Here is an 11309-nt window from a genome sequence, read left to right as displayed (position 1 = left end):
CGGAAAGGACTTCAGCCGCAGCTCCAACCTCTCCATCCACCAGCGCATCCACACAGGTGAGAAACCCTTCAGCTGCCATGAGTGTGGAAAGGACTTCAGCCGCAGGGCAGCCCTGCAGATCCACCAGAGTGTCCACACAGGAAGGAAGCCCCACGCTTGTGAGGTATGTGACAGGCGCTTCACCTCGCGCTCTGCGCTGGCTCGACACCAGCAGGGCCATGCAGGAGACAAGGCCTATCTGTGCGACACCTGCGGCCGGGGCTTCAGCCAGAGAGCCAACCTCTACCTGCACCAGCGTGTTCACACGGGAGAGAGGCCGTTCCGGTGCGAGGCCTGTGGGAAGTGCTTCAGCTGGAGCAAGGACCTGGGTATCCACCGGAGAGTCCACACGGGTGAGCGGCCCTACAGATGTGCGGCTTGTGGCAGGGACTTCAGGCATCACTCAGCCCTCAAGAGGCACCAGAGGGTGCACACAGGGGAGAAGCCCTACCCATGTGCTATATGTGGGAAGGGCTTCAGTCAGAGAGTCCACCTGCAGATGCATCAGAAGGTGCACTGACGGGAGAGGCTTCCAGGATTGGGCTCTGCACACGCAGGTGTCTTCCATGGGCAGGGCCAATGCCAGGGCATAAGTGCTGAGGTGCACAGCATGGAGCAGGCTTAATGATGTATGGTATTTGTTAGTATTTATACTGAAAAGAAGGGGCTTCCCAGGTGGCTCAGTGGTAAAGAATCTGCCTGCCAGTGCAGGAGACACGGAAGACTCGGGTTCGTTCCCTGGGTTGGGAAGATCCCCTGGAGTAGGCAATGGCAACCCACTCTAGTATTCTTGCCTAGACAATCCTATGGACAGAGGAGCCTGGCGGGCTATGACTCGCTAAAGTTGGACACGACTGAGTGACTGAGCATGCTCTCATATATAAAAGAGGACACATCAACAGCACTTAGATAGATGGAGAAATATTGAAAGAACACCTCCAGCCCTCCCAGAAGATCTCTGTGTGCTCCTTTCCACTCACTGCCCCACAAAGGGAATCACTATCCTGACTTCTAAAACTATAGATTGATTTTGCAAGTTCTAGAATATCATATAATTGGAAGTACACAATATGTAATCTTTCATATAGGACTTGATTCACTCAGTGTTTGCATCCCTGTTGTTGCATGTATTTAGAAGTTCATTTATATTATTACCGAGTAGTATTCCATTATATGAATGAACCAGAGTTTGTCTATTCACCTGTTGATGGACGTTTACATTTGGACTATTTCTAGGTTTTCCAGGTTTTGACTGTTATGAATAAAGCTGCTGTGAGCATTTGGGTACATATCATTGTGTGGACATAAACTTTAATTCCTCCTGGGTATATACTTAGGAATAGAATTGATGGGTATTTTAAAACTTTTAAAAGACTGGGCTTAGAAAATTTCAAACAAATACAGAAGTAGAACAGTAACAAATACTCATGTCCCCATCATCTAGCTTCAGTAATCAAGTCCTGATGAATTTTGTTTCCTCTCTTCCACCCTGAAGTAGTTTACAAGCAAATCCTATTCCAGGATATTTTGTCATCTTTATATCTTCAAAAAATAAATACTTGTTTAAATTTTTTTCCAAAGACTCACTCTATGTAAAACTTTTTTTAAATTAAGGTAAAATTCAAACAAGAAAAAACTCACCATTTTAACCATTTCAAAGTATATTATTCAATAATTTTTAATACATTCACAGGGTTGTATAACCATCACCACTATCTGATTCCAGAATATTTTCATCAGGCCAAAAAGAAACCCGGTTACTATTAAGCAGTCATTCTTCATGCTCCCCTTCCCCCCGCATCTGGCAACCACTAATCTACTTTCTGTTTCTATAGATTTGCCTGTTTTGGGCATTTCATATAAAAGGAATCAGACAATATGTGCCCTTTTATGTCTTGGCTTCTTTCATTTTATTAGAATAATGTTTTCAAGGTTCATTTATATTGCAACATATATTACTCCTTCATTCCTTTTTATGGCAAAACAATATTTCATTGTATGAATATACAATATTTTAAGATCTATTCTTTTTTTTTTTGTTTTACTTGACTGCACTGGGTCTCAGTTGTGGCACTCAGGATCTTCAGTCTTCCTTGCAGCATGTGGGATCTTTAGTTGTGGCATGCAGTATCTTTAGGAGAAAACCACTTCATGTTGTATAATGTTCATTTTTTGTTTTTGATAATTGTACTATGGTTATTTCTGATGCTAATATTTAGGGAAAGATGCCAACACACAGAAACTCTCTGTACTATTTTTGCAACATCCAGGGTACCTTGTAGTAAAAGCTTGAATACTGGACTTCCCTGATGGACCAGTGGTTAAGAATCCACCTGCCAATGCAGGGGACATGGGTTCACTTCCTGGTCTGGGAAGATTCCACAGGCTGTGGGACAACTAAGACTGTGCCACAGCTATAGAGCCCTCACGCTAGAGCCTGTGCTCTGCAACAAGAGAAGCTACCACAATGAGAAGCCCGTACACCACAACCAGGGAGTAGCTCCTGCTTGCTGCAACTAGAGACAGCCTGCATGCAGCATCAAAGACCCAACACAGCCAAAAAATAAATAAAGTTTCTATGAAAATTTTTTAAAATTGGTTACTTATAGAACCAAGGGGTAGAGGTAATAAAGCAAATAGGGCAGACTGTTAGAATGAGCCTAATTACACAGAGATGTGAGAGGTTATTACTTCTTTAAAAGCAGTCAGCAAAATAACTTGGAAATAAAAAATGATATCACTGAAATAAAAACAGTATAGTAAGTGGGCTGGATGGAACAGTAAACAGTTTAAGTTGAACTTGTTGAACAAGAAGATAGATCTGAGGAATTTGCCGGATCCAGTGGAAATGGCAAGTATGAAACAACAGCTGAAGGTCATGGAGGAATCCGAAGATCTACTGTATTCTCATCTCACAGAAGTTCTAGAAGAAAAGAACAGCCAACAAGAAGGGGAGGAAAACATAGTCTGTTTTTTGCATTGCAGACAAATGGGCCAAGGGGGCCACAAACAGTCCTGAGTGTCATGTGTTGGCAGCTGTGGTAGAAGTAGACACCTTCAGGGGTGGCTTCTGGGATAGGATGTTTACAGACAGTCTCAGTGCCCATTAAAAGTTGAAACTCACAGGCTCTTTGGTGAGTATTTCCAACCTAGAACTATAGTCACACATCACATAAATGAACAAAGGTAAACATTTTTTAAATGCTCAGTACAGCGTTGCAATGAAAACAAAGTATTGAAAATAATTTAAATATCCACCAGTACAGGAGTGAATAGATAATGGCTCATTTTTACTATGAAACAGTATGAGGCTTAAAACAAAACCAGAAATATCTGTAATATTTTTGTGTATCAAGATGGGAAAATTCCCAAGAGATAATGTTAACTAATCAAACTAGGTATAAAACAGTATATATAATTTATGTACATAAAATTAAACTACCTATTCTATAAATGTTGTATACTATTAAGTAAGATTATTAACATTTCAGTTCAGTTGGTCAGTCATGTCCAACTCTTTGTGACCCCATGGACTTCAGCATGCCAGGCTTCCTTGTCTATCACCAACTCCCAGAGAGAGCCTACTCAAACTCATGTTCATTGCATCAGTAATGCCATCCAACCATCTCATTCTCTGTCATCCCCTTCTCCTGCCTTCAATCTTGCCCAGCATCAGGGTCTTTTCCAATGAGTCAGTTCTCATCAGGTGGCCAAAGTATTGGAGTTTCAGCTTCAGCATCTGTCCTTCCAATGAATATTCAGGATTGATTTCCTTTAGGATGGGCTGGTTGGATCTCCTTGCAGTCCAAGGGACTCTCAAGAGCCTTCTCCAACACCACAGTTCAAAAGCATCAATTCTTCGGGGCTCATCTTTCCTTATAGTCCAAGTCTCACGTCCATACATGACTACTGGAAAAACCATAGCTTTAACTAGACAGACCTTTATTGGTAAAGTAATGTCTCTGCTTTTTAATATGCCATCTAGATTGGTTATAGCTTTTCTTCCAAGGAGCAAGTGTCTTTTAATTTCATGGCTGCAGTCACCATCTGCAGTGATTTTGGAGCCCCCCAAAATAAAGTCTGTCACTGTTCCCATTGTTTCCCCATCTATTTGCCATGAAGTGATAGAACCAGATGCCATGATCTTAGTTTTCTGAATGTTGAGTTTTAAGCCTACTTTTTCACTCTCTTTCACTTTCATCAAGGGGCTGTTTAGTTCTTCTTTGCTTTCTGCTGTGTGGTGTCATCTGCATATCTGAGGTTATTGATCTTTCTTCCAGCAGTCTTGATTCCAGCTTGTGCTTCATCTAGCCTGACATTTCACATGATGTACTCTGCATATAAGTTAAATAAGCAGGGTGACAATATACAGCCATGATGTACTCCTTTCCTGATTTGGAACCAGTCTGTTGTATTAACATATACACACTATTATTTATAAAATAGATAGCCAAGAAGGACCTACTGTATAACAGAGAATATACTCTTTTGTAATGACCTATAAGGGAAAAGAATCTGAGAAAGAATACATATAATGCAAATATATATTTATAACTGAGTCACTGTGCTGTACACTTGAAACATGACATTGTAAATCAACTATGTATGCAGGCTCAGTTGCTCAGTCTTGTCCGACTCTTTTGCAACCCCATGGACTGTAGCCCATCAGGCTCCTCTGTCCATGGGAAAATCAAATATGCTTCATTAAAAAAAAAAAAAATAAGACCAACACTAAAAAATGTACACACAAGTAACAATTACTTAGAAAATGTAATAAATAATCACAGTATAAGTCATTATAAAGCTAAGTAAAAACTTAGAATAGGTCTGAGATTAGGTCTTAAAATACAGCCTCAGAATAGGTCTTAAAAAAAAATTATGGAAGATCTATTTGAATAAAAGTTTAAGATTTTACTGAAAGACATAAAAGGTCTGAATGAAAGGAAACAAATACCATAGTTCCTGATAGGTGAATTTAATGTTAAAAGTGTCTGTTCTTTCTAAAATAATTATAAATTCTAGGCCATTTCAATCAGAATCCCAGCATCATTACTTCAGTGGAATTTGACTAGCTCATTCTGATACTCATTTGGAAGACAAAATGGGCTTGCTGAGCCAGAAAAATTTTGGAAGATAATTATATAATGGAAGGACTTGCCCTACCAGAAGTCAGATTGTCTGCAGAACTTCACAGTGGTATTGGAACATTAACAAACATGGGAAAGGGAAAAGGTGACTCTAGTAAATGGTGTTTGGACAATTGTTTATCCATCTGGGAAAAAAATAGTTACACCTCTACCTGTGCTCAGTCACTTCAGTCATGTCCGATTCTTTGTGATGCTACGGACTGTAGATCACCAGGCTCTACTGACCATGGGATTCTTCATGCAAGAATACTGGAGTAGGTTGCCATTTCCTTCTCCAGGGGAATCTTCCCAACTCAAGGATCAAACTCTCAAGAATCAAACCCCCCTCTCCTGCATTGGCAGGTGGATTCTTTACCACTAGCGCGGGTCACTCACAGCAGAGTGACCAGGCTTCCAATTGGCTCATTTGTTGTTGAGAGGCCCTGCCCTACCCAGTCATTTACTGTCCATTGGTACCTCCCACCAGGCCTCCCCTTGGCCCCTGCTGCAGACCAGACAAAACATATGTCCACAAAATCTTGCACATGAATTGTGGATATGTTTTTATTTCTCCTGAGTATATACCTAAAAGAGGAATTGCTGGGTCACTGTTACTTCTTGAGGCATCTGTTTTCTGGGGTGAGCAGTTTGGTTTTAGCACCTTGGAAGGCACTGAGGTGGATAAACTGGAATGTGGGTCTCACAGTCCTTGTCACTAGGAGGGATGTGGCCTGCATTTCATCTTACATATGTGGAAGGGGCACTGTGAAGTCAAAGGGAAAGTGTTAGTCACTTGGTGGTGTCTTGACTCTTTTCGACCCTGTAGACTGTAGCCCGCCAGGCTCCTCTGTCCATGGGATTCTCTAGGCAAGAATACTGGAGTGGGTTGCCATTTCCTTTTCCAGGGTATCTTCCTGACCCAGAGATCGAACCAGGGTCTCCTGCATTGCAGGAGGATTCTTTACCATCTGAGCCACCAGGGAAGATGTATATAAGGATAAACCTAAGGAAGTTTATTGATTGATTTTGAAACTCTACACAACAATTGTAAAGGAGATAAAAATGTATGGATTAAAATAGAACAAAAGCATATTCTAGTTAAAATCCTGTTTTCCCCATCTTCTGGTGTGGGGTTCTGTACTGAAGAACGGCAAGGTTTTTACCCCTATTTTCTGCATAATACTATACTATAATAATATTATTTGGGGAACAGTCTCCTAGTGGAAGAATGGGGTTCTAGACTCAGTGGGTAGGGATTAAATCAAGGGGCCCGATGGGTCTCTGGGGAGGCCAAAAAAAAAAATGCAGGAAGGCCAATGTCCACTTTGAAATGAAAAATTTTAAATACCCACACAAAGAGGAGTTTACTGAAATGAAACCTGTCGGTTGTTGTTGCCTAAAATGCAGCGTTGTGCTCAGACCTGAGGTGAACTGTGGAACATTGAAATGGCTGTCACTTGAATTAAATGCAGTGTCTGCTGCCAGCCCACTCTGTAGTAATTGCTGGTTGAAAATGTGCAACCTGCCCCTGGGTTCGGTTTTGCAAAGGGGCCCTTCACTGAAAGCATCTGTTTGATCTCTTGCATTAATATCTCCACTGTCCTTTCCTTCATTTTATTACTTCTGATTTATTAGCCCATTGATGAGACCGGCTGTATGCAAAATTGAGTCTCATTGTTAACAGGGTCTTAGCACTTGGAAAATGCTGGAGGTTCTCCAGCGTCAAATGTAAATTTCAGAGAAGGAGCAACCAACAGCGTGAAGGGTTGACTGTCAAGTCAGACTTGGGTGCCCAGCACAAGAATTCTGGTGCAGAGATCCACAGATTTTGTTAACGTTTATAGGCACATACCGTCCCAAAGAAAAAAGAAATGCAAGAAGGCAGAGCGGCTGTCTAAGGAGGCCTTTCAAATAGCTGAGAAAAGAAGAGAAGTGAAAGGCAAAGGAGAAAGGGAAAGACATATCCAACTGAATGTAGAGTTCCAGAGAATAGTGAGGAGAGATAAGAAAGCCTTCTTATGTGAACAATGCGAAGAAATAGAGGGAAACAATAGAATGAGAAAGACTAGAGGTCTGTTTAAGAAAATTGGAGATACCAAGAGAACATTTCATGCAAGGATGGGCACAATAAAGGACAGAAACAGTATGGACCTAACAGAAACAGAAAACATTAAGAAGAGGTGTCAGGGATACACAGAAGAACTATACAAAAATGGTCTTAATGACCCAGGTCACCATGATGGTGTGGTCACTCACCTAAGCCAGACATCCTGGAGTGTGAAGTCAAGTGTGCCTTAGGAAGTATTACTATGAACAAAGCTAGATGGAATTCCAGCTGAACTATTTAAAATCCTAAAAGCTGTTGCCGTTAAAGTTCTGTACTCAACATGTCAGCAAATTTGGAAAACAGCAGTGGCCACAGGACTGGAAAAGGTCAGTTTTCATTCCAGTCCCAAAGTAGGGCAATGCCAAAGAATGTTCAAACTACGGTAGAAGTGTGCTCATTTCACATGCTAGCAAGGTAATGCTCAAAGTCCTCCAAGCTAGGCTTCAGCAGTACATGAACTGAGAACTTCCAGATGTACAAGCTGGGTTTAAAAAAGGCAGAGGACCCAGAGACCAAATTGCCAACATTCATTGGATCGTAGAGAAAGCAAGGGAATTCCAGAAAAACATCTACTTCTGCTTCATTGACTATGCTAAAGCCTTTGACTGTGTGGATTACAACAAACTGGAAAATTCTTAAAGAGATGGGTATACCAGACCACCTTATCTGTCTCCTGAGAAACCTGTAAGCTGGTCAAGAAGCAACCGTTAGAACTGGGCATGGAACAACAGACTGATTCACAATTGGGAAAGGAGTACTGCAAGGCTGCCTGCCGTCCATGGAGTGGCAAGGAGTCGAACAGTGTCAGCGAAACCTCCCCTCCCTTGCACTTGGGTTGACTAAGAGCGATGTCTATACTTGAAGGTATCTGCTTTCTTGCAGCCTTTGTGTTGCCTGGAAACCGTGTCCGAGCAATAACAGTTGATCGTGTTTCCCATTGGCTACCGTTCCCTGAAGCCCTCCCTCACAAGGTGCCAGACGAGAGCAGGGCCAATCCTGCCTGACTGCGCTAAATGTGAGTTGGAAGCGGTGGGTAATCCTGGCAAGAGGCTACGGAACGTGGGAGGAAGGAGGCTTGGCGGGCAGGGGGAGCGTCCTCAGGGTCCTTCTGGGAAGTCGGCTCTCACGGGGGAATTGGGGACTCTGGCTGGGAACACTATTTACCACGTAGTGGTAAATTCCGAGCTATCTCCAAGCCCTTCCCGTTTCAAACTGTACTTGGTGGGCGCCCAAGCCCTTTGGACAGATCCACGTGGTTTCCTCGCTTCCAACTCGCAGGGACTCGGGATTAAAAGTAAAATCGGGAGGTTTTTCAGCTCACTTGAGTAAAGTACGCTTTTGTTTTTCCGCAGGTGTCTTCTCTGGCAGAACGCCCTGGGAGGGGGTGATGGTGGTGGCAGGGGTTTGGGTGGGGTGGGGGAGTGGGAGGGTTAGCCGACGGGTTCAGGTTTATTAAATAAAATAAATGCCTAATTAAGAGTGTGTTAGTACTCTGTGTATGTAGCTCCTCAACCTTTAAACAATCCTATTCTTGCTAGTTATATTATTTAGTGGGATATCTTCTAATAATTAATAATAATTTGGAATGATGTTGTTGTTGATAAGACAAATTTTTAGTTTTGGTTGTCCTAACAAGTTCTTAGGTTTCATAAAACCTTGCTTACTTTGAGAAGTTGCTGTGAAAGTCACAGCAAGTTACTTGAATGTTTTTTTCTTTTAAAGGAAAATACATTTCTGATTTTGGTATCTTATTATTAGTAATGATACCCAATTTCTTTAAAATTTTATTTTTTGGCAGATATATAGAGAATGGCTTTTGTGAAAGGTACAGTCAGATAAGGAGATTTGAGGATTTTTGTTGTTTAAAAAATGTAATCCTGTAAAAAACAAGGTCCTATTGTATAGCACAGGGAACTATATTCAATATCCTGAGATAAACCATAGTAGAAAAGAATATAAAGAATGTATATATATATGTTTAGGTCCCTCGTGCTTCAAACTAAACTTACTTGGCGGGTGCCCAAACCCTTTGAACAGGTCCATGTGGTTTCCTAGCTTCCAACTTGCGGTGGCTTGGTATTAAAAGTAAAAACAGGAGGTTTGCAGCCCATTTGGGTAAAGCACCCTTTTGTTTTTCTGCAGTGTTAGTGTTAGTTGCTCAGTCGTTTCTGACTCTTTGTGACCCCCTGCACTGTAGCCTGCCAGGCTCCTCTGTCCATGGTGTTCTCTAGGCAAGAATACTGGAGTGGGTAGCCATTCCCTTCTCCAGGGGATCTTCCTAACCCAGGGATCGAACTCAGGTCTCCTAAATTGCAGGCAGGATTCTTTTACTGTCAGAGCCACCAGGAAAGCTGGTGTGTATGTGTGTGTGTACATACATATATATATATATGTATTCACTTTGCTGTAGAACAGAAATCAACACAACATTATAAATCAACTATACTGCAATAAAAAATGCATCCCTGGTTTTGATTCTTTTAATAATGGTAATAAAGCTCTTTTAAGACATTACTTGATAGATCCCTTATTTTCATGGGATTTATTTCATACACTTGGATGAGCGACCTCATGTGAGTTTTAAGTCCCTATCTTCATAAAGTATAAAGATTTGGGGGCTTTATAAAGTAGCCCTTACCCTCTTCACAGGCCTTGTCCTTAATTCTCAGCATCCCTCGGTTCCTGACACTGTACCTAAAATTAAATGGAGTTTTTGTTAGTTATGTGAGAGTTGTAGAAATATCTAGCACTAAACCACTGTCTCTCCCTGGTATTTCTCCACATACTGAATCCATTACTCAAATGGGTGTCCCTTTCCTGGATCTCTGGAAATCGTAATTGGACAGCCTTCTGACCTCCTTGCTGAGTTATTGTTCTTTTTCTCTCTTCTCTTGTCCAAACTTGAGTTAGTGACCTCAGCTCCTTTATGACCAGCCTTTCGATGCCTTTGGCTCCCTCTAACTCAGGAGTCCTTATTCCCAGTTCCATGAGCCAACTCTGGATTCCTACTTATCCCGAGTTCCATGAACCAAGTTTTAGAGGACCATGAGAAAACCCCATCTTAATGTTCATCTATGACGAACCTAGACAGAGTATTAAGAAGCAGAGACTTTACTTAGCCAACAAAGGTCCATGTAGCCAAAGCTATGGTTTTTCGAGCAGTCATGTATGGACCTGAGAGTTGGACCATAAAGAAGGTTGAGTGCAGAAGAATTGATGCTTTTGAACTGTGGTGTTGGAGAAGACTCTTGAGAGTCCCTTGGACTGTAAGGAGATCAAACCAGTCAATCCTAAAGGAAATCAATCTTGAGTATTCATTGGAAAGACTGATGCTGAAGCTGAAGCTTGAATACTTTGGCCACCTGATGTGAAGACCTAACTCATTTGAAAAGACCCTGATGCTGGGAAAGATTGAAGGCAACTGGAGAAGGAGATGACAGAGGATAAAATGGTTGGATGGCATCATCGAGAAAATGGACATGAGTTTCAGCAAACTCCAGGAGATGGTGATGGTGGGAAGCCTGGCATGCTGCAGTCCATAGGGTTGCAAAGAGTCAGACACAACTGAGCGACTGAACAACAACTGAAATGGAGTGTCCTTTCCATCCTGAATGTAGGCCATCTGGGTATGGGGCTTTGTTAGCAGTGGAATCAATAGCAGTTTTCATGTCATGGTACAACATCTGCACATAGGCTTGATGGTTGTCCCTGCTTCCCAATGATGGTTCCCTATGACAGCCTGCCACTCAGTGTTGTTCAGTTGCTAAGTTGTGTCCAACTCTTTGTGACCCCATGGACTGCAACATGCCAGTCTTCCTGCCCTCCACTATCTCCCTGAGTTTGCTCAAATTCATGTCCATTGAGTTGGTGATGCCATCCAACCACCACCCTCTATCGCTCCCTTCTCCTTTTGCCTTCAATCTTGCCCAACATCAGGGTCTTTTCCAATGAGTTGGCTCTTCACATCAGGTGGCCAGAGCATTGGAGCTTTAGCTTCAGCATCAGTTCAGTTTAGTTGCTCAGTCATTCAGCTTCAG

The 11309-nt window shown here is 42.1% G+C and overlaps 1 protein-coding gene across 1 annotated transcript in view; it reads left to right on the top strand.

Annotated features, from left to right (window-relative positions):
- Positions 1-8148, top strand: part of LOC138991656 (zinc finger protein 420-like) — a 44707-nt gene extending 36559 nt beyond the window's left edge. Inside the window, exon 11 of the mRNA XM_070386748.1 lies at positions 1-8148. This exon is cut by the window's left edge and continues 412 nt beyond it. Within this exon, the coding sequence (XP_070242849.1) occupies positions 1-559 (559 nt within the window). The 3' untranslated portion in view covers positions 560-8148.
- The last annotated feature ends 3161 nt before the right edge of the window (positions 8149-11309 follow it).

The sequence above is a fragment of the Bos mutus genome, chromosome 18 (assembly GCF_027580195.1).
Source record: "Bos mutus isolate GX-2022 chromosome 18, NWIPB_WYAK_1.1, whole genome shotgun sequence".
NCBI lineage: Eukaryota > Metazoa > Chordata > Mammalia > Artiodactyla > Bovidae > Bos > Bos mutus.
Note: the sequence above shows the minus strand (reverse complement) of the source record. Positions and strands in the feature narration are given on the sequence as shown.